The sequence below is a fragment of the Notamacropus eugenii genome, chromosome 2 (assembly GCF_028372415.1).
Source record: "Notamacropus eugenii isolate mMacEug1 chromosome 2, mMacEug1.pri_v2, whole genome shotgun sequence".
NCBI classification, from domain to species: Eukaryota; Metazoa; Chordata; class Mammalia; order Diprotodontia; family Macropodidae; genus Notamacropus; species Notamacropus eugenii.
Window position 1 is genome coordinate 107,523,476 of NC_092873.1, and position 22,339 is coordinate 107,545,814.

A 22,339-nucleotide genomic window follows, 5' to 3' on the forward strand; every position below is an offset into this window, starting at 1 on the left:
CTCTGGTCAGGTTCTTTGTTGTTTTTGCTCATTTTCCAGTGTATTACGTAACTTTGAAAGTTTAGCTCTGCTCCTGGGATACAGGGGGCACTGTCCCATGCTTCTTGACCCAGGGGCCAAGGGCCTCAAGGCCTAGATGCTCACCTGCTGTGACAGGATCTCCAGGGTCAGGAAAAAAGTCAAGACAACTGGCAATGACTCAGGATGCAGTAGATGACCCTTGCATCTTCAATGTCTGACCAAGTTCTAGGTGCTCCACAGCACCTGCTTCAGTCACCTCCACGGCTGTTGAAACAAACTGTTCTCAGCCACCCATTCTGCTAGAGGAAGTCTTCACATGCTTGGGGCAGACAACCCTAACTCACCAGACAGGTTTGAGGCCTGTAGGTTACCCTCAGCCTGGTTTAGCCTGTCTATCAAAACAGTTTACCAGGGTGTGACAGCTGTACATGTTATAATGTCTTAGAGTCACAGGTGAGAACTGAGTGATCAGCTGGACACCAAAGGTAGAAAGGAGCCCTTAAAAGAGTTTGGTAACCCTCACACAGAGTCTTCGCTGAACACCTGTATACCCCTATATAATAAATACAGAGAAGCATGGAAAGATCTACATGAACTGATGCAAAGCCAAGAAAGCAACATAGAGAGTAATTATAATAAAAATGGATAAAACTACTATATGCCAGAAAACCCAAAATTAATGTAGCAACATTATAAAGATCAAGCAGGACTAAAATAAAGAGATATAAGAGGACATCCCCAACCTACCCCTTCATGGAGGTGGGCAGTCCATAGATATTATACATTTCACATGTTTTCATACGTTCTAACTGCATGAACCAGTTGGGCTGATTTTTTTTCTCTTTAAAAAATACCATTTGTTATACGGGAGATGGCTCTCTTAGAGGGAAAAGAATAAAGATATCTGAGATAACTATGATGATACAAGAAAAAAAGACATCAATAAAAATTTATTTTTAGAAAATATACTTTTTGGTCCTGAAATCAGGCCCATGCTGAACAGCTCTATAATCTACAGTCATTTGTCTGGTTCTACTTTCCTTTTTACTGACTATGTGGCCTTGAGCAAGTCAACTAAAAGTAACAACACTAACAATAATGGCTACCACTTATGTAGCACTTTAATGTTCACAAAGCATTTTCCATGTTATTTCATTTGAGTTTCACAACAACCCTGGGAGGTAGGTGCCATTATACCCATTTTGCAGATGAGGAAATTGAGACACTGAGAAGTTAAGTTCCTTGCCAGGGTCAAACAGCTATTAAGTATCTGAGTCTAGATGAGGTCTTCCTGATTCCCAAGTCTAGTACTCAATGCAATGCACAACCTGAAAGTACCAGGGAAGCCCTCTTCCTTGGTAAGGTGCTAAGCACTATACTTGACCTCTTTAGGTTTGTTTCTTTTTCATATGCAAAATATATGGGTAGGAATAGATGTCTATTCCAACGTCTTTTCCAGCACTAACATTCCATGTCTAGGCATTCTCAATTGTATAAAATTCCCCAATTACACAAACCATATCTAAATAGGAGAGCTGAAATTAAGTTATAACAGCAGAGATTAAAATTGACTATAATTACATAACAAGTGACTTGGAAGCAAGTTCAAACTTATTTCAGACAATCCATATAATATTTTGTTTCTCAAAAAATGTGTTTACAAAGAAAGATGAGCCAGATGGTATTTATTTCTCACTCTAAAGAGTCCTTTGGTCCCCGGAGTATTTGTTTAAACCACCTCCTAGTCTACACTTAAAAATATGAAACAGAATTCACCCTACATCCCCAAACTATATGAAATAAAGTTATTCAAATCACAAATATCTTTTTCATCCTAGTTAATCAAAGACTCCTTACAGCTATGTGGGGAACAATAGCAAGAATTACCCAAGTGAGTTATTATTAGACTGTAGTCAAAAGATGATTGACTGTTCCATTGGTTCTCTAACTTCAAGAATTTACCTAGGTTAGGTAAGACAACAGTCTGCCCTCATTACTGCTTTTGGGTTAAAGATTCTTCTTAAGTTCTTCATACATGCTACTGGAGATCCCCACAGACTGCAGGAAGCACTCTAGGTCAACAACTAAACTGAGCATGCTATTTTAAATACACTAGCAATAAGAACAGAAAACAGTACACAGGAAACCCGCACCTGTCCGGGTCAATGAAAAACTGGAATAATTATCAAATCTTTGCAAGTCAACCAAGAAAATGTCCAAAGATATCCTTATATATGCAAAGAAGTGTAACAAACTTCTTTCTGCATAATCCACATACAAAGCCTTTTACAATCATAGGACTTTCTGGAAGAAAAGGTAATATATTCGTACCATCTTAGCGTTTCTACCATCTCAAGAGAATTTTTTTTCCGAAGGATAGATATCCATAAAATTAATGGGGACTGAAAAACAGGAGAGAAGAGAGTTAGAAAATCAAGATCAAGATGCTCTAAGGTTATCCCCCATTCCCTAGGAAGAGAAATATTAACAGACCCTGATAGACCCAGACAGAAAGCAACTGTCTAGACTCATCAGCACAGGTGATTTACAGACAGGATCTTTCCCTCCTAAGCAGATTATTTTTATCTGAGAATCAAACACTTTTAGCAATCACTCAGGTCTTCCCAATACTTAGTGGCAGATCCTGAACTAAACCATCTCAAATCAATTAAAACAAACTTTAAAAAAAAAGCCATATGCTCTCCCTACTTCACATTCAACAAACATTTTATAAATTTCTTCTTGATAATGATATTAAAATGCTGCTTTTGCTACAGACAAGTATTTATTTGAACACTAACACACACACACAACTGGCATGAAACAAGCAAACTTTTTCTCTTTTGTAAAACAGTTCTTTGCAGGACACAGATATATTATCTTATTTGAAGAAAAGCCTCAAAAAAAAAACCTGTGGTTTCCAGCAAACATCTCTACCATCACTACTGCCCTATCTACTGTCACAAGCTAGGCAGTCAAAAGCTGAAAATAAAAGGGATGGGTCTTCCTGTCACTGAATTGGTTTTCTCATAGCATTAGCAAACAAGCCCAATTCTAATTATCTGTAAACAAGTTCTTTCATCTTTTTTACATGCTCAGTCCCCTAAATGCACTTTTTCCTTCAACTACACAAAGTTGGATTTAGACTCAAGGGATTTTTGGTCTGAATTCCAGCTCTGCTGGACTACCTGTGTGACCTTGGACAAGTCACTTCACCTGATTTTTTTTAATCATCCATTTTTTTTTTAAACTGAGTTCCAAATTCTCTCCCTCCTCTTAGTCCGTCCCCCATCCATTGAGAAGGCAAGCAATAATATCCACTACACACATGAATTGCAAAATAGGCCTGTTTCTTCATCTTCATCAAGATTGGGCTAGATAACTTCCAAGGTCCATCCCTTCTAGCTCTTGAACCTATGACTTACAGTTAGTTGAAAAGATTTTTTTCTCAATGTGATCTACAAAGGAAAAATGAAACACCTATGAGCAAGGTATTGTATTTTCAGGGTTGCAATGCTTTTAGTTATACCTACAATATCACATATTCCAAACCAAACTCAGGACACATGATATAAAAAAAGAGTATTGATTTTGTAAAGCCTCATGAGGTTCACAGATTTAAGATTACTTCAAGGAGCCTCAGAAGTCATCAAGTGCAAATCTACCTCACAAATGAGGTCCAAAAACATGAAGTGACTTAACCAAGACAGAGATTCAAAGCAAGGTTCTCTGTCTGCAAATACAGGAGCCACTTCCAGTCCCCAAATGAAGTACAATTCTTTTTCAGAATCTCTCACTTCCTTCAAGACAGCTCAGGTACCCTCTTCTACACCAAGACTTTCCTGATTCCTCAACTGCAGGTGCCCTTTTCCCCTAACTACCTTTTATTTAACTAGTTTGTATTTATTCTTTCCACTTATTTATGCACATATCTCCCCCAACAGAATTAAAAATTCCTTCAAAGGAGAGGTTATTTCATTCTTTATCTTTGTATTCCAAGTACCTGGAACTTGGTAAGTTCTCAATCAACACTAGATTCTCAATGAGCCAGAAGGTCCAAAGTGTGACTCTATCCCACTTCTCCATCTGGCTTTTTGATTTCCTTATCAAAAATGAAAAGTAATATTGATTAGAGAGATGCAAATCAAAACAACTCTGAGGTACCACATCACACCTATAAGATTGGCAAACATGTCAGAACAAGAAAATGATAAATGCTGGAGAGGATGTGGGAGAGTTGGAACACTAATTCATTGTTGGTGGAGCTGCGAGCGCATCCAACCATTCTGGAGAGCAATTTGGAACTATGCCCAAAGGGCTACAAAAATGTGCATACCCTTTGACCCAGCAGTATCGCTACTAGGACTGTATCCCCAAGAGATCATAAAAATGGGAAAGGGTCCCACATGTACAAAAATATTTATAGCAGCACTCTTTGTAGTTGCCAAAAACTGGAAGTCAAGGGGATGTCCATCAATTGGGGAATGGCTGAATAAATTATGGTATATGAATGTAATGGAGTACTATTGTGCCATAAGAAATGATGAACAAGAAGACTTCAGAGAGGCCTGGAAGGACTTATATGACCTGATGCTGAGTGAAAGGAGCAGAACCAGGAGAACTTTGTGCACAGCAACGACCACAGTGTGCGAGAGTTTTTTCTGGTAGACTTGGAATTTCGTAATAACGCAAAAACTTCTTAAAAAAAAAAAAAATCCCAATGGTGGTTCTCAAGGCAAAATGCCTTCCACACTCAGAGAAAGAAATATGGAAGTCATTCACAAAATGTAGCAGATCATGTTTGTGTATGTGTGTTTTTGTGTATCATGTTTTGATTTATTATATGATTTCTTTCATTTATTTTAGTCTGACTACATAGCATGACTATAGTGAAAATACACTCAATAGGAAAGTATATGTAGAACCTATACAGAACTGTATGCAGTCGTGGGGAGGGAGGGGGGTAGTGGGGGGTAGGTGTGGGGGGGGGATAAAATCTCAATTGTATGGCAGTGATTATTAAACATTAAAAAAAATAAAAAAATAATTAAAAAAATGAAAAGTAAGACTCAACACTTTACAGTGCTTGGCTTTCACTGCCCCTTCTTTGCAATTCTAAAAAACTGAGTGTTAAAACCATTATAATGGAAAATGAGAAATTGGTGACTGCCGAATTTCTCTTATTCACACCAGTCCTGGGTCTCAATCCCGCATAATTCCCATACCCCAAAACTAAGCTGTACTTACAAATTAGCAAAAAGTTTTGTAGTGGTCTTTGCAACACAAGTCACCAAAAAATCCTTCAAAAATTTCAAGTGGAGCATGTAAGCTAATTTATTCAAACATATATTTCTTAAGCACTTATCCAGAGCAAAGTGTAATGCTAGTGTTAAAAATACCAGCAGCCCCTCTGGGAATGTTCTCCAAAGATGTGAATAAAGTGATTATAAATGAAAGAATCCATATTTTGCTACATATACACCTGACTCTACGAAGTATATGCACCAGGCTAACCAAAAGGCAGGGAGTTACCAGTGAGAGGAATTAATTAATAACAGCCTTTGGAGAACTGGGAAGCAGAGAAGTATCAGGGTGGGACAGTAGAGAGGCTAGAGGAAGGGAAGAGACAGCAGGAAACCCTAGATAAGAGGGAAGCCTTGGGGGAAAAAAGAATGAATTTAGCTGGAATGAAACTCAGACACCACCACTCCCACAACCCGCACTCCAGAGAATCACCAAGCCTTCCACAGATAGCCAACTCCAAATTGATGTTTCAATTTGGAAAACCTTTCCTAGTCATGAGCAGCAGTACAAAATTATCGAACAGAAAGTTTATTTAAAATGGGGGGGGGGGAAGGGAGGGAAGGGCAGTTCCTTGTCTGAAAATGGTGGCTTTCTAATGTTTTACATATGGTAGCACTTAATTTGTCAAAAACACACAACTGAAAAAGAATGTTGCAAAAATTCAAAGAACAAAGTTGGTCCCAAAGAAGAGATATGAGAAGACACCTCCTCCAAAGCCTCTGCAGGGGAAAGAAAGTGGTTGGAGACTAGAGGTCTACAAGTACAGAACATTCCATATGTTGAGATTTTTTTTGATGACTGTTATTGCTGACTTTTTCAAACTCTTCCTCTTTTTTTCATTTTTAGAAAAATTCTTTGCTATATGGGATATTTTCTGAAAGGAAGGAGGAAGATACAGGGAGAAATTTTAAGCCACATAAAAACAAAAGGTATCAATAAAAATTAATTTACAAGAAATTTTTAATGTTGAATTTTACTGACATCCTATCCTACCCCCACTTCCTTCTCTTCTTTTGCTCCTGGATCAATACAATGATTCAGAATCACTTAGCCTGAATAATGTTTTTAAGGTTAAAGGGGAGCTAAAAAAGTACTGTACTCCCAATCTCCTTAGAGCCCTAGATGATTTTTGAAGAAGTTAGTCCCTAATCTGCACCTTGTTTCACCAATGAATAATTTACAATAAGGATGCTATCTGGCAGTTTCCTTAATAAGAGACTATAATGTCTGACCTACAACATTTCTTAGCTCTAAATTAGATTCCTCTTTGGCACACTGGTTTGTACTTGTTAAACATGAAAAATACAAGCACAACCCAAGAAGAGTAAACCCAGAACAAGCTAACAACCCCTGTAAGTAGCTCCCTTGGTTTCAACTATCACCTTTACCTAGATGATTCTGAAATCTCTATTTCCAGACCTGACCTGAGTTCCAAGGCCTCCATCTGAACTGTCCCATCAGCACCTCAAACTCAAGTCCTACAGTGAAAAAAGCACCAAGTTTGCATTCAGAAGACCTGGGCTTGAACCTCACTGTGACCCTGGATGAGTTACTAATTGCCTCTCTGGGCTCATTCTCTTCATCTAGAAAATGAGGAAGCTGAATTTAAGATATCTCTGAGGTTCTCTCAAGCTCTCTTTTCTAGTAAGGTATTGTGATACGCTGAAAAGAGCCAGTGTGGAGTCAGAATACCCAGATTGGAATTCCAGCTCTACCTTACTAGTGTGACCTCAGGTAGTCATCTCCTTTCTCTGAACTTCAGTTTCCTTTCCAGTTCTAAGTGTATGATCCAGTAATCCTACTTCTATCAATGTGACCACCATCAAAAGAGACTATAATGAGCCTTGTTCAAAACCTTATTTTGGACTCCCGTCCCCTTAATCTACTATATCCAGTAAGTTACAAAAAACCTATTCAAATCCATAACATAACAATCCTCTCTATCCCAACTGCTCCAACTGCACATAGGCTCATTACCACCTAGCTAATTACTATAATAACATTATGATAAGTTCCCACCTCTAGTCCATCCTTTGAATGAATGCCAAACTTATTTTCTTGGTATATAAATTGGTCATGCCACTCATCTATTCAAAACATTTCAGTCCCTCTTTACTGTCTATTTCTGTTTTGCCTGGAACCTAGAACTACAAAATCTGAAACCATCCTATTTTCCCAGCTTTCCATCTCATGTTACCCCCACACCTTTTATGCTCCTGCCAAGCAGGACCCACTCGCCATTTCCCACTGGCCGAGCTCCCAGCTCTGTATCTTTACTGATACTTCCATACTCCTGGAATGCAGTCTCTGCCCACAGAATTCCTATCCATCTTTTAAAATCTAACTCAAATACCACCTCTTTCGCTAAGCTTTTCCTGCCTCTCCCCACTCCACAGCTACTTAAGAACTTCCACTCCACCCTGACCTCACAAAAAGGGACAAAACAAAATGCTAACACTATTATTATTGATGTAGCATTAACTGGGCAGCCTCCAATCTCCTCCAGATCCTAACACAGTGCTCTGCTCTTAGAAAGCACTTGGTGAGTTTTTGGAAGTGAAAAATTAACTGGAACAACACTCTCTATGGCCTAATTTTAAAATAAAATATCTTCCTCCCCAAGTCCTCAAATGGGTCAAAAATATTTTTGACAATAGACAAATGAGTCTGGATAACTGGGTATAACACTACCCAAAGACAGAGAAAGAACTCTACTAACTGATCTCTGAAGGATTCTTCCAACCTTAAAAATTCTAAGCTCTGAAAGGGATTGTGATATGTTCTGAAACAAAAATTAGTAGGTATAGTTTGATGAAGGACTCTGCTTCTTTTGTAAAGCCTTATTAAAAGTACCCCTTCTTCTCCTGAAAGCAGGACTGTCTTGGGGAATCTGTAACATGGTCACTGTAGACAAGACAGCACCCTTAGATGTAAGGGTGTCCAGCAGAATGCCAGACTTCAGCAGTAACAAGAGGTTCAGTGTCTATCCAAAGTAAAGGAAACTCTAAATATCAAATATACTCTCAGATACCTCTTATGTTGGTTTCTGGTTCTTTGAGAAGCCCCAACTCCAGGCACTTTTCTCTCTTAATGTGTTCTCTCTTTGGTTTCCCTCCAGTTGTACTGAGATACTCCCCTACTTGAAAACATTATGATGTGGATCATAATAATATTCAAAGGGCAGTTTGAAGTCTGCAAAGTGCTTTCTTTACAACATAGGAGCCTGTTAGTTACATTTTACAGTTGAAGAAACCAAGGCTCAAAGATGTTAAGTGACTTATCCATAGTCACATTCTGGGGTCAGAACCAGGATTCTAACTCAGGTCTTCTAAATCCAATGCCCTTCCCACTGTACCATACTGCCTCTCATGTACTCCCTCCAGGTTAAAGTCTGGGAAGCAAAGTGTGGTGGGAGGAGAACTGAATTTAGAAGAAGATCTAGGTTTGAGTCCTAGGTGTGCTGCTGACTAGATGTAACAAGTCAAGTCACCTCTGAGCCTCAGTTTCATGATCTGTAAAATGGAGATAGTAATATTGGTATTAACAACACATCATAAATTCAAAGTGTTATACACACAAATTATGTTACCCAGCAAAGAAAAGCAGCATAGATACAAAATGTTTATAATCTAGGAATCAAAACACATTTCAGATCCACAACAGTGCCTGGCACACAGGAAGCAATTACTAAATGTTGAACAACTGATTCACAACTAATATTAGCTAGGTTTTCTTTAAAGAGCTCAGGGTAAGCTGAAGCCTTTAGGCATTTTGCTAGACTGGCACTGAGTTACACAAGTTTTTACAATCATAAAATGCTTAGAACACTACAAGATTTTGTACTCAGAAAACTCCATCAAAAAATGGCAGTACAGGTATAGAGAGGAATTCCTCACAGAAAAATTTCCCAGATCTCTTAGAATCTAAACAATTCCCTTCCATCCACAACAACTACAAGAATGCAGAACTAATGAACTTAGGCACCAAATTTCAACAGGCATACTTTGGGTAGATAGTGACTTGTCTTTTTCTCAATCATACCTCTTCCAGCAGGAAGCTTTCCCTAATCAGTCAACTTTCTAACCCCCTAAAATAACCTCACACCTACTCTACTCCTCAATAGACTTATATACATTTATTTCTGCTGAAAAGGGTTACCTTTTCTATCATTTACAAGCTACCAGGGATAAAGCTGAGGTCTTTTTCTCCTATCCCTAATATACCTTGTTACATATCCCATGGTCAGGTAATGATCAATGCACCATTTATATAGCATACTCTAGGGTTAACAAAAGCTTTCCTCATCACAACCTGGAAGATATGCAATCCAAGTATTACTACCCCAATTTTCAGGAAATAGGCTTAGAGTTAAATGATTTGGTCATACACAGATATGAAAGTATTAAAGCCAGGATTCAATCCTTATTTCCTGACTCCAAGTTCTGGGATCTTTCCACTACTCCTCACTGTGTGTGTGTATATATATATATATATATATATATGTATATACAACACATACACACATATATGTACACACACACACACACACACACACACACACACACACACTTTTCAGAGCCTGAGGGCATGGAGACACAACCCTCAGGACCCAGTGCCTCCATAGAAATTAACAAAAGGTGTGCACCTTCCTACAAAACAAGCCTCCCCTAATCAAACTTCCCTTCATGGGCTCTACAGAGGCCTATTAACGGGTGGGGAAGATCTTTAACTTTCATTAACATTACAAGGAGACATCATGTAGGATATCCGGAAATGGAAGAGACCTTAAAAGATCACCTAGTCCTAATCCAACTCCTGCAATTTAAAGATGTGCAAACTGAAGCCCAAAGAAGGGACATGACTTACTTCAAGTCATACAATAGCAAGCACAAGCACTGGGATTCCATCACACCACAGTCTCCCTTTGGGGTTTCTCTTAGGTCCTGCGCTATTAGCAATTATCAATGACTTAGATAAAGACAAAAATTATTATCAATCTGCAGATGACTTAATGCCAGGGTCAGCAAATATGTCTAATTCTGATTGAATCAGAATAAAAAAATGTCCTTAAAAGGTTAGAACCCTAGGCTAAATTTAACAAGATAAAATTTAAAGGAGAAAAATGTATATCTTACCCTTAGGTTCGAAAGATCACCATGACAAGTCAAACAGTGGTACAACTCAGCATTGTCTGAAGTAACACCGACTGCTTGGAGGAGAGAATAGTACTTATTCTCTGATGCCATTTGACCAGGTTAGGGCTATACTTCTAATATCTCTAAGCCCTGTTTGTAACAATAACTTAGATTCACAAAGCATGCCTTAGGTGACAAAGTACTTTACTGTCTCACTCGTCAGCAGGAAGAACATATATTATTCTCCTCAAAGAAAAAAAAAACAGGCTCAGAATGGTCAGGGCATGAAAGTATTAAGTTGCAAAGGTGGGACCAATCCAGCTCTAGGGCTCTTTCCATAACTGCCCAATATGTTCTAATAAACATTTGTTGAATAAATGTTGACCCCTTATGGAACTTTCAATCTGAAATTTATTATAGTAATGATAATTAGCATTTATGTGGAGCTTTTAAGGTTTCCAAAGTCCTAAACACCTGAAGCTATTAACATTTTCAAACGACACAAACCAATTACCAATTGCTGTGGAAAGTAGTACTTTCACTAGTCCTAAAATTACTTCCGCCAAACTTCAAAGAGGATGAGATAGGGACAGGAAAGTTCTATGGTTTTCTGGATTTGATGAACAAACTGGAGCTTCCCATTTTTTTTCAAAGTACCGTCTCAACCATTTTAGTTCCTGGCAGATAGATTCTGTATCTTTAGTGAAATAAAAACATAGAGAAATAACTGCAGTCCAAGGAATTAATTTGTCCATCAAGGGGAATGACTCCCTATTCCATAAGCATACCGGGCAAGGACATAAATAAACAAGACACATCTCAAAATCAAGAGTTGGGGAGGGAGAGAGGACGAAGAGGAGGGGAAAAAAACCACACTGGCTGAAAAGAGGGAGAGCAGCCTCAGAGCTGTGACAGGCTGATGCCACAAGAGCAGAAGGAAAGGGAGACCAGAATCCACTGCCATTCTCAATGCCTTAACTACAGCACAAGCACCCACGGAGCAACGCGGCTACTCATTGCTAGGGAACGCAGGTAAGTCCTCATCTCCACACAAGGGTGATAGGGGCCACAGGTCTGGTGCAAGAAGGGAGAACTATGGGCAAAGGTTGGCTTGATGTGCCCAGTTCAGCCAATTCCCCACCACCATCACAATTTTCCTGGGAGGGTGGGGAGAAGAAAAACCGTAAAGATATATTAAAGAGATGTAGGTATGGGAGTGCAGAGGGACATGACACTTATCCTACACTCTTTCCTATATGGGACCTGCCATTTACTTCAACCAGGAGCTCTCTCTCATTTGTCACCTACTTTTCCCTCCAGAAGCCCTTCCCTACATCTTTCCCCTAAATCAGAAGCCTTCCCCTTTCATTGCCTACCCTTCTTTTACTCCTACTAGGACTCCCTCCCCCACCACGCCCTGCTCCTCCCCTCACCAGGACCCCCTCCCCCACCACGCCCTGCTCCTCCCCTCACCAGGACCCCCTCCCCCACCACGCCCTGCTCCTCCCCTCACCAGGACCCCCTCCCCCACCATGCCCGGATCCTTCTCCCCTCCCCAGGACCCCTCGTGCCGCTGGCCCTGTTCCCCCTAATCAGGACCTCGGCATTTAAACCACGCTGTGTTCCCTTCCTCGTTGCCTCTATTAGGTGGAGGAAAGCAACAAGAAAGAAAAACTTTTTTTTTAACTGTCCCCGCCATTACCGCTCTCACCGCCGAGTTAGGGAAAACCTCGAGACCCGGAGGTTAAACGCGCACTTTGCCCCGCCCCCACTAGCTCCAGCACCGCGACTCCACAGCGCCCCCTGCCCCGCCCCACCGCCTTTGAAGAGCGCTTGCGCACCAAGGTCTCCCGGGCCCCATTCCACGCCTGCGTACGTACGTACGTGCGTGCTTTCGCCATGTGTGCGTTAGGGGGTGGGCCCCGGGCGGTCGGCGGCGACGCTGCCTCGCCCCCTCCTGCTTTCCCCCTCCCTTCCCCCGCCTTCCTCCCTCTTCCCCCCCTTCACTTAGCTCTCTCCCCGCCCCTCCTCCTCCTCCTGCCCAATCCCTCCTCCTTCCTCCCGCCTCCCTCCTCCCTTCTGCCTCCTCCCCCAGCCGGGAGCCGCGGCCGCCTCCGGAGCCCCGAGCCCGAGCTGCCCAGCGACACCCCCTCCCCCCGCCCCCGCCCACCCCGGCCCCGAGCCCCGACCTGAGCCTCGGAGCGGGAGCCGAGTCTGCGCCCGAGGGTGAGTAGGCGCCCCCTCCCCGCGCCCCCACCCTCCATTCCCGAAAATCTTCCCGAGACCCGCACCCGGGATCCAAATGTGGCCCGCGCTGTGTGCAGCCCCCGCCCTCGGGGCATCCAGCTTTCGGGGGCCCCCACCCTACCTCTTCGCCCACCTGCCCCGTCCAGGTGTGCCCCCTCCCCCACGACGCGCCCTCCCGGGCTCAGTCCCCCGCCCCCTCGCCCGCCCTTTTGCCGGGGATCCAGATGTGGTCTCCCCCTCCCCTTGTTCAGTTCCGTGGCCTGGGGTTGCTTTGGGTCGTTGTTCGGGGGGCGTTGTTGAGGTTGTTTTTGTGCTGTTTGCGGGGTGGAGAGAGGAGGGAACGGTGTCGCATGATCTGATGGACTCCGTGGATTTTACCGCCGCCCCCCCAAACACGCGAGCTGGCGCGCGCACGCACGCACACGAGTGGAATCTTTCCCTGCGCCGGGCCGGGCTGCGGTAGGATTGCTCCGTGCCCCCTGGCCCAGACCCGGGGGACTGAGCCGGAGAGCTGGGGGGCGGCTGTTGAGTGTATCTGTGTCGTGAGTGTCCTTCCACCCAGCACAATGCAGGCTTCTTCCCGGCCCTGGCCAGAGGCTCGGTGGCGAGGGCAATGGGAAGATCTAGGCTGGACCCGGGCTGGTTAGGAGCCTGGGCCTAGGGGAAACAAGGACACGTCCCTAGGCACTGCTTTTCTGCCTGACGGTGGGGATTTAGTAAGGATAGGCTACTGCCCCTTGTCCTGCGTGGAGGCCAACGGGGTGTCAGGCAATGGAGAGAGAGGTCAGTGGGGGGTGGGGGAAGTGGGAGCCTGGCTGTCACTGGTGCTGCACATGCCCGGGTCGTTGTGAGCATAGGCCTGGCATCCACAGGGGATGTCCAGCCACAATTCCGGTTATTCTAGTATCCCAGAAAGAGTATTTGTGAATATGTTTGGGGGGGAGGTGGTACCCTTGCTTCTGCCCACTAAGGAAAGGTTGCTGATGCCAACTCAGAGGGTTACATGAACACTGAGGTACTGGAGTAGGGAGTTTCTACCCGATTGCTGAGGAACACTGCCTTCCCTCTCCTTCCTACTCTGAGTGGAAAGAAAAGGTTGGCCTGGCTGCCCTCCAGGGCACTAGGGTGGCATGAGAGTCCAGGCCCCGGCATGCCCAAAGTATTGCATGCTGGGACCTGTAGTCCAACCTGTATTTCCCTGATAGAGTTTAAGTGATAGATTGGCATCCATCCCCCTATAGAATACCCTTCTAGGTTATAGAAACACAGCATGCCATTCAGTGCTAGAAGAGACTTTTAAGATAATCATTCTAGCCGGAAGCTCTCATTTTCACAGAAGAGAAGATGGATAAAGCAAAGTGACTTGGCCAAGGTCACCCGGCTAATTAGTGGCAGAACCAACACTAGAGCCCTGGTCTTGTGGTTCCCAGTCTAGAGCTCTTTTCATTATACCACACTGGCTTCCTCTCTGGTCCTGCGCAGCCCCACCATCACTCAGATGCAACTGAAGGGCACAAGGGAAATAGTGGACCTGGAAACAGCTCTGGTGGGAAGCCCCAAAGAAATGCTGGCACGGAAAAGACCCTAAGTCGTATTTTCAGAATAAGCTTAATCATCGACACCTTGACTTAAGCAGCCCCAAAATAAACTCTCCTGGTTTTGTGTTTGTTGCAGTTTTTATTTTTGTTTTTTACTGAACAACTTGACAATAACAAGTCCCTGTTGTGCCACAAAGTTTCTCTTAAGAAAGCAAAAGCTAAATTAGAACTAGAAAAAAAAAATTAGAGATCATTTAGTCACACACACACACACACACACACACACAGAGTTTTATAGATGTTGAAATTGAGATCCAGAAAGTGACATGACCCAGGTGGCAGGGTTCATCTTTGGTACAGCCAGGACACCATCCTCAATTTCCTTGGAAGAATAGCTACCTATGGTACCTATTTTCTATGGCTAAAAACTTGAACTGGCCTGCACTTTAAACCCAGGGAGGACTTCCTGGTGGGAGAAATTTACTCTCAAAGCAAATAAATTCTGAGTCATGGATGGCCACACTTGATAGATGTGTGTACCACCTGCATTAACGCTGAAGTTCTACAACGTAGAGAAGTTAGAGGTTGAAAAAAGGTATTTTCCAGAGGGAGAACTGGAGGATCTAGAAAAAACTTTATACCATCACCACCAAGGCAGCTAATTGGTGCAGTGGATAGAGAACTGGGCCTAGAGTCAGGAAGACTTGAGTTCATATTTGGTCATGCTAGCTTTGTGACGCTAGACAAGTCACTTCACCTGTTTGCCTCAGTTTCCTCAACTATAAAATGGGGATGATAACAGATCCTACTTCAGAGGGTTGTTGTGAGGATCAAAATGAGATAATGTTTTTAAAGCACAATGCTTGGCACATAGTAGATGCTATATAAAATGCTTATTCCATCCTCCCTTCAAGTTAACTTTGATAATAAATAATCTTTTTCATTCCTATATTACATTTACTTTTCAGGTCCATTCTCAAAGTTTTATCCTTACTAGGACATTTCTGCCCAAGGCAGAGATGTCTCTGTATTATCAACAGAAAGACTGAGCATTAGAGAGGGTTAGGGATTTGTCCAAGGTCACAGAGTCACCTAGCTAAAACTAGAACGCTGGTCTCCCATCTACCAACCAAGGCATCCTTCTGATGGAATAGACCATCTGACTGTAATTACGAGTCCTAAATTACAATTTCCCATGCAGTTCTACAATAATAAATTTTAAGCTGTAACCCTCTCCCTTCCTATTGTCACCTTACAGTAGCAAAACCCTAAATTGGCTTGACAATAAACCCTTTGCCAACTTAAATTAAGCATCTCAGTCAAACTAGGGGAAAATCTTGACACCACTGGCATCCCAGTACAACGAGGAAAGTTGCTGCCCATCATAAGAATTCCACTCTGATCTCTTGTAGAAGCATTGTGCTATAATGAAAATTATACTGGTTTGGATATCACAAGGCCAAGGTTCCTAGTTCTGCTCTTTACTAGCTGTTTTACTTTGGGCAAGTGATTTAACCATTCTAAACCTAGGTCTTCTCTTCTGTAAAATGCAGATAATAATACCTACAAAACCAACTTGGGACCATAAGGATTTAGGAGCTAGACAGGAAGGAACTTGGAAATCATCTATAGTCATGGGATCATTGTGAATATCAAATGAAATAATATGTATTAAATTCTTTATAAACTATACAGTGCTATATAAATGTGAACTATTCTTCTCCAGTGCTCTTTAAAATCTTAAACTGCATAAAACCTGTTCCTCTGCCCCCTTAGTCACCTTTGACATTTTTCCCTTCCTTCTGCTCATTTGCCCCACTTTCATTGACTCTGCAGTGATGATAGCTAGAATGACACTCGAGCGGAGGTCCTTTTCAGTTTCAGTTCCTTGAACTAACAAAGCAGCTGTCATGACTCTTACTTGCTCACTCTGGTTGAGTGGTTAGCTCATGAAGGTCCCTTGCCTAGGAAGGGAGTAGGCAGTGCCACACAAACTGCCAAGCTCCCTTGAAATGGAAGGGAGACAGGAAATTGGAGCTTGAGGGGGATTTGTCTTTGTGTCTTGACCACAGAGTGTACCGTTGGTGCAGGAGAAGAGGGGTATTGCAAGCACCTCTGGAGTAAAGGGGATTGTTTCAGTATGAAGAGGGACTTTGAACCTACACTGTACCCCTGACTTACAGTTACAGTCTCCTGGGCACTTCTGTTTACACACCAAGGTTCCTAACACGCACATCTCCCCAAGTATACAACACAGCAGAGACAGAGATGCACCTACCTGAGAGGCCACAATTGATATGTGTTGCGTCTTCACACCAGGATTGGCATTACATACCCATACACTCAAAACAGTTGTTCGATAATTCAATAAGCATTTGTTCATTGCTCTTACAGGGCTTTTACCTAGGCACTGGGAAAGAGGAGGTAGTCTCACCTATTTACTCAGATACACCCCCACATGGTCTGTCTTAACTGACTCCCCTTTCTCCTACTTCCCTCCTGAATTTCCCTGTATGGTGTGGTGGAAAGAATCCTGAATTTGGAATTTGAATTTCTATTCTACTTCTTACTACTACCTGTGTGATCCCACACCAAACCCTTCCTTACTCTGCTCCTTGATTTGTTACTCTTTAAAATGAGAGTGATTTCAACTATTTGATTTCTAATGATCCTATGAACTTCAAATACATTACCACTTCCCCTTCCACAACAACCCCCAGTTTGTTGGGTCAAGGAAATTTCTTGCCCTCCACACATAGGCAACCCCCAAGGAAAGACAAGGAGGTTAGAGTGAGGGGGCCAGGAATCCCACTGAGTCATGGCTGCCTTCTCTCTCAGTCATGGCCACGCCCCTGCGTTTGTTGTTTGGCCTCAGTCTAGGCGGTTCCTGTCCCCAGGTCCCCAGCAGTCTCCTCATCTAGTCAGAGAGATCCCTCTTGGGAAGCTATCGAGTTAGTAAGTGTGGGGAGGGAGGAGGGACAGCAAAGAAGCTGCTACTTTGGCCTCCTTAGGGCCTTCTCTAGCCTTGGGTCGATGCCCCCTCCAACCCTCACCTCTTGGGGACTAGGCTGCAACTGCTGCCTCCCATTCCCCAGGCTCTCCTACAGCCCAGGTGCCTAGGCCAAGGATTGGCTGGGCTCCTTCTCTTAGGATTGGGGTACTATCTGCCCCACCCTAACATACTTCCCAGAGGGAGCTTAGGGAGGTCTATAAATAACCGAGGTGAAACCAGGCCTGCCGAGTTAAAAAAAAAAAGGGGGGGGTGGGGGGTGGAGAGTGTCATTTTATTGTCTCCTTGGCAGATAGCCCCCTTCCACCCTCTGAGGGCATTATTGGGGAGAGTACAGCTTAAAACCTCCCACTCCCCTGTGGTCCACCAATAGTGCAGCTTAGTAGAGGGTGTGGCATTCTCAGAGAGCCCTGCTCTTTGAAAGAAGCTTAGCATTCCGGGAACTGTAGTCTGTATGGGCTAGATGGAGAGAAGATGACAGGAAGAAAAGAATTTTTTTTTAAGTTTATAAGCTTTAAGAAATAAAGATGTTCATAAAAATAATCCTAGCCATTTGCTCAGTAATCATATTATTGGAAATATATCCTAAGACAGCAGAAAGACCATTCTCTTTATATGAATATATATAGCAGCACTGTATGTAATTGCAAAGGGTCGTAAACAACCTGAACATCCAACAGCTGGTGAATGGCTAAGTAAACAAGGACACAGATTTTTACATGATATTTTTAAAAACCTTCGTAACATTTAGATCTGTTCATAGATGGAATGGGTTGTTCAGGGGTGGTGGGTTCTTCCTCAGTGGAGGTCTTTAGACAGAAGCATTAGGTATGTTATGGTGAAGATTCTTCTTCTGGTTTGTGTTGGGTGAAGTAGTTGAAGTCCCTGGAAACTACAATTCTGTGATTTTCTATGTGGCCCCTCAGAAGGAAATATAGCTCAGCAGGAGCCCGCTTGAGAGAGCTGGATTAAGAGGAGAGGGGAGAAGAGACTAGGTCCCAGGACTTAGTACATTACCAGAGTCCTTCCATCTCTATGATTGTTCATAGAGGTACTGTGGTGAACCAGACCCAGAAATCCATACTGCCACTTGAAACCTAGACTCTGCACCCTTCCCTGACAGGGATAGGGGGTGAGGAGCAAGAAACCTAAAGAAGTATCAAGTTAGGCTAATCATCCATTTTTGTTGATGCCATTTAAATGTGTTATAGTACCTAACACTCTGTCTTGAATATTTGTAGGTGCTTAGTAAATATTTATTGGATAAATGAATCAACAAGAAATTTTAGAGCTAAAAGGGGTCTTTTCGTTCAGTCCCTTCATTTTTTATGTAACACCTAGTCTATAATGATACCAGTTTTTTCATGAAAGTGACTACACTCTCCACCCTTGCAGATGGAGTGAAACACCTTCATTAGGTCTTCTCCAGTTCTACTGGCCAAAATAATTAATTGCTTAGTGGTCAGCTCTCCAGATACTGAAACTCTCTTACATACACATATATACTAACCAGAATTAGTCAGTACTTGAAGCCTTAATAGCTTAGCACAAGTCCCAGCTACATTATCACAGCCTTCAAACCCAATCACCTCCACACTGTGATGAGGAGGAATTTAGTAGAGAAATGATGCCCTTTAGTGCAAACAGAATAGATTGCCTTCCCTGTCTCCTTGTTTCTTTCTACAGGCAGCCACCCCCTATCTCCTCCACTTAACATCACCATCCATCCCCTTTGCAGCTACTCTAAGAGCCCAGTTCAGCTCTTTCTAGCTGCTTCTAGCAAAAGTCTAGGCCTTGGGAGTAATAACTAAATAGTAATTGTTTCTTTTACCCAGGAATCCTGAGGGTGTTCCCTTCCTAGTTTGATTTTTTTTTTAATTATTATTAAAGGGGCCATCCCTTGAGTAACTTAAAGAAGCCTATTCATTGAATGGGTGTATCTCACTCAAAGTGAGAATGTGACAAGAAATTAGCCTGAAAGGGCCAGGGTATCACATTGCATCCTGGGCCATCTCCAGTCATCTTGATGAATATCAGGCCACTGGACTCAGATGGCTCAGGAGAAGAAAGTGAGGTTGGTGACCTTGCACAGGCATCCCTCACTCAAATCAGAGTCAACTGCAAGTCATGTCATCATCCTGATGTCATGGTCCTCTTCGAGAATGAAGGACAAACACAACATGACCTTAGGAGACAGTGGGGTGAGAAGGAATTGAAAGAAGAAAAGGAGAACTGGAGAGCAAGGAACTTGAATCCTGCTCTTATCAAGGGGGAGAGAAAGTGACTTTGAACCCAGTTCTCTGGGGCTTAGTGTGGGACAGACTACATCTCAAGAGGACACTATCCCCTCAACAAGTCCTTGTCTTCCCTGGCCAGATCTTCCCATTCCTAGAGTTCTTCAGTCTGCCTATACCATTCCACTGGTTTCCCTAGACTGAGGACTAAAGGTACCCCTTTCTTTTCACTTATACTGCCCCCAAAGGCCATGGGGTTGAAAGGAAGTGAACCTCAAGGCCTTTAGCTGACCCTTTTCTTCCCTAACTTCAGGAGGACGATGCTGCAATAGCAGCCACGATGCCCTTTACGCTGGGCGACTCGACAGTCAACAACTCGGAAACCAAGGATTACTGTTACAAAGCTCGGATCAGAAGCACTGTACTCCAAGGGCTGCCTTTTGGGGGAATTCCTACAGTACTTGCACTTGATTTCCTATGCTTTCTTGTGAGTGCTCAGACTCCCTCCAGTCTCCACCATGGAGAACTCCCCTAGCTCCAACCCCATAGCATCATCAGGGATACACATAGTTCTGGCACCACCCCTCACCAATACACAAATACCTATTCCAGCTGCAGACCTCCTAACAAAAGCCGCAGCCTTCCTGTTCATGTATAACTAAGGGATCCCCCTGTTCCTTCCCTGACCTGCTAATAATATACCCAGCTCACATCTCTGGCATCAGGCCCCATCTTATCTGGACCTCCCACTTATCCTAAACTCCAAGACCCCTAAATTTTCAACATTGTCCTTTCCATATAGAGGATGTGCAGAACCCCTAGTTTTGCCAATCTCTTCCCTATGTCCTTTGCACCAGTTGTTGCTGTTCCTGTTCTCTGTCCTGCGAAAGGTGGCCTGGGACTATGGACGACTGGCCTTGGTTACTGATGTTGACAGGTGAGGATGGAGAAGAGGGGAGGGAGGAGACAGAGACAAGAGTTATCCCTATTTTCTAAACCTATGCCTTTCCCCCCTTGAGGTCCCCTCATTTTCTCTTTTCCTCATGAGTATGACTGTGCTGTTCTCCTACCCCTCCCATATCTGTTGTTTTTTTGGATGGGGGCATGTGCATTAGGGAAAGTACTTGTGCTTTGGGGGAAAGTATTGCAGTAAGAAGTGATCTTCAGTTAGAAGGTAGTACTTACCGGGGAGGAGGGTCTTGGAAAGGATGCTGCCAGTCCCTCACCTGCAGTCCTTAATGCTCTCTGTTCTCTGTCCTCAGGCTGCGACGCCAGCAGAGAGACCGAGTGGAGCAGGAATAGTACGTGGGGCATTAGCCCCTCTCTTCCCCTGCAAACCATCTTCCCTTGCTCCCTTGCTTTCTCACTTCTCATCTCTTGCCACTTTGATGTTTTCTTTTGCAGTTTGTCTCTCTGCAGTCTCGTGGTGGTTTCGGGATTAACTCAGGCGGTGTGCTTTGCAAAGCAGGGAGTTCCTCAACTTGTCTCTGGGTTTTATGCACACACATACATAATACATACATGCATGCACACACATGCTCATGACCTACCCAATCCCAGAATTGAACGTCAAAAGGATTACAAGTCTGGGGCTGGGACAGTCTTCTAGATTTTTTTATTAGGGAGAATAAAAAAGAAGATCTACTGGACATCAGACCTCTCCTACCTGGATACACTCAAACTCACCCTCAACTGCAGAGACAAGAAAGAGGTTCCCTGTGGCTTCCTTCCCTCTAAGTCCCTGTTCTTTAGATTCCAGGGTTCCCTCCTAACTTCTTTGGCCTGGTGGCCAGGAAGTGTACCCGCCCCCAGCTGCAGGATCAGAACAGTCCAAGGAGCACCGGCTCCTACCCTCCTCCCAGCCCCTATCCTGGCCCTGCCTCCTCGCCTTGGTCTCTGTTTTCAGGATAGAAGCTGCTTTTGCTGCTGCTGCTGTTGCTGCTGCTGCTGCTGCTACTACTACTACTGGGGGAGGAGGGGAGAGTAGAGGAGTAAAGGGCCATTTCTGCAGATGTCTCCCCCAAACACCCCCCTCCTGGATAGGAATTGGGAGCCAGCTCTCCTCCCATCAGACTCAGGACCAGGGGAGAAGGGAGTCCTTTATGAACTAACAAAGGCTGCAGTTTCTCATGAGAATGGTACTACTGCCCCCTGCTGGGCAGCTCCTAACACTACAGTGCAGATATCCAAAGGCTGCCCCATTCAGGCCCCTTCATTCTAGTCAGGACCAGCCCTTCCTTTCTGCAGAAACAGAAGTCATGCAGGAGTTGGCGCAGCTGCCTTCTCTGCTGGACCAGTGTCCAGAGTATCCCACCCCCACCCCACTCCATCAGAAACTGCTTGGCAGATATATATATATATATATATATATATATATATATATATATATATATATATATATATATATATATATATATATATGTATGTATATATATATACATATTTTAAGCTGTTCTCACAACCACTTCGTGAGATGGGTAGTACAAACATACTATTATTCCCATTTTGCAGATGTGGAAACTGAGGTTCAGAGATGTTAAATGACTTGGCCATGCTCATACAGCTAGTAAGTGTTAGAGCTGGGATTTGAACACAGGTCTCTCCTAATTCCAGGTCTAGTACTTTTCCTCTGCTCTCTCTGATTCTTTCATGTCTAACCCCAGTCTCTCCGTTAGAACACAAATCTATTTCTTACCGTTGCATTCCCCATACTCACAGCTCATATGTATAATCACATAACCCACATTTATTGTAGCAGTCTCACAAGTTTAAAAACATCTCACATCAGCCCTGTGAGGTGGGGATGAATATATGGACATTCCTTCTGTTATCTCTCAGTAGTGCCAGAGC

At 43.4% G+C, this 22,339-nt stretch overlaps 2 protein-coding genes across 9 annotated transcripts in view; one reads left to right on the top strand and one right to left on the bottom strand.

Moving 5' to 3' along the window:
• MRPL14 (mitochondrial ribosomal protein L14) overlaps positions 1-12,379 on the bottom strand; it is a 36,046-nt gene extending 23,667 nt beyond the window's left edge. Inside the window, exons 1-2 of one of the 6 annotated variants that reach the window (XM_072642295.1) lie at positions 12,163-12,212; positions 10,461-10,531 (exon numbers count right to left, since the gene is read on the bottom strand). The gene's annotated coding sequence lies outside the window, so the exon portion shown is untranslated. Of the gene's footprint in view, positions 1-10,460; positions 10,532-10,974; positions 11,158-12,162 lie in introns of those variants that run through there. The other 5 variants (XM_072642296.1, XM_072642298.1, XM_072642297.1 and 2 more) reach the window with 5 other exon arrangements.
• A 173-nt stretch (positions 12,380-12,552) lies between these two features.
• Positions 12,553-22,339, top strand: part of TMEM63B (transmembrane protein 63B) — a 40,179-nt gene continuing 30,392 nt past the window's right edge. For all 3 annotated transcript variants that reach the window (XM_072642290.1, XM_072642291.1, XM_072642292.1), the window contains exons 1-4: positions 12,553-12,686; positions 19,803-19,976; positions 20,347-20,426; positions 20,752-20,790. In XM_072642290.1, the coding sequence (XP_072498391.1) occupies positions 19,830-19,976; positions 20,347-20,426; positions 20,752-20,790 (266 nt within the window). In that variant the 5' untranslated portion in view covers positions 12,553-12,686; positions 19,803-19,829. The remainder of the gene's footprint in view (positions 12,687-19,802; positions 19,977-20,346; positions 20,427-20,751; positions 20,791-22,339) is intronic.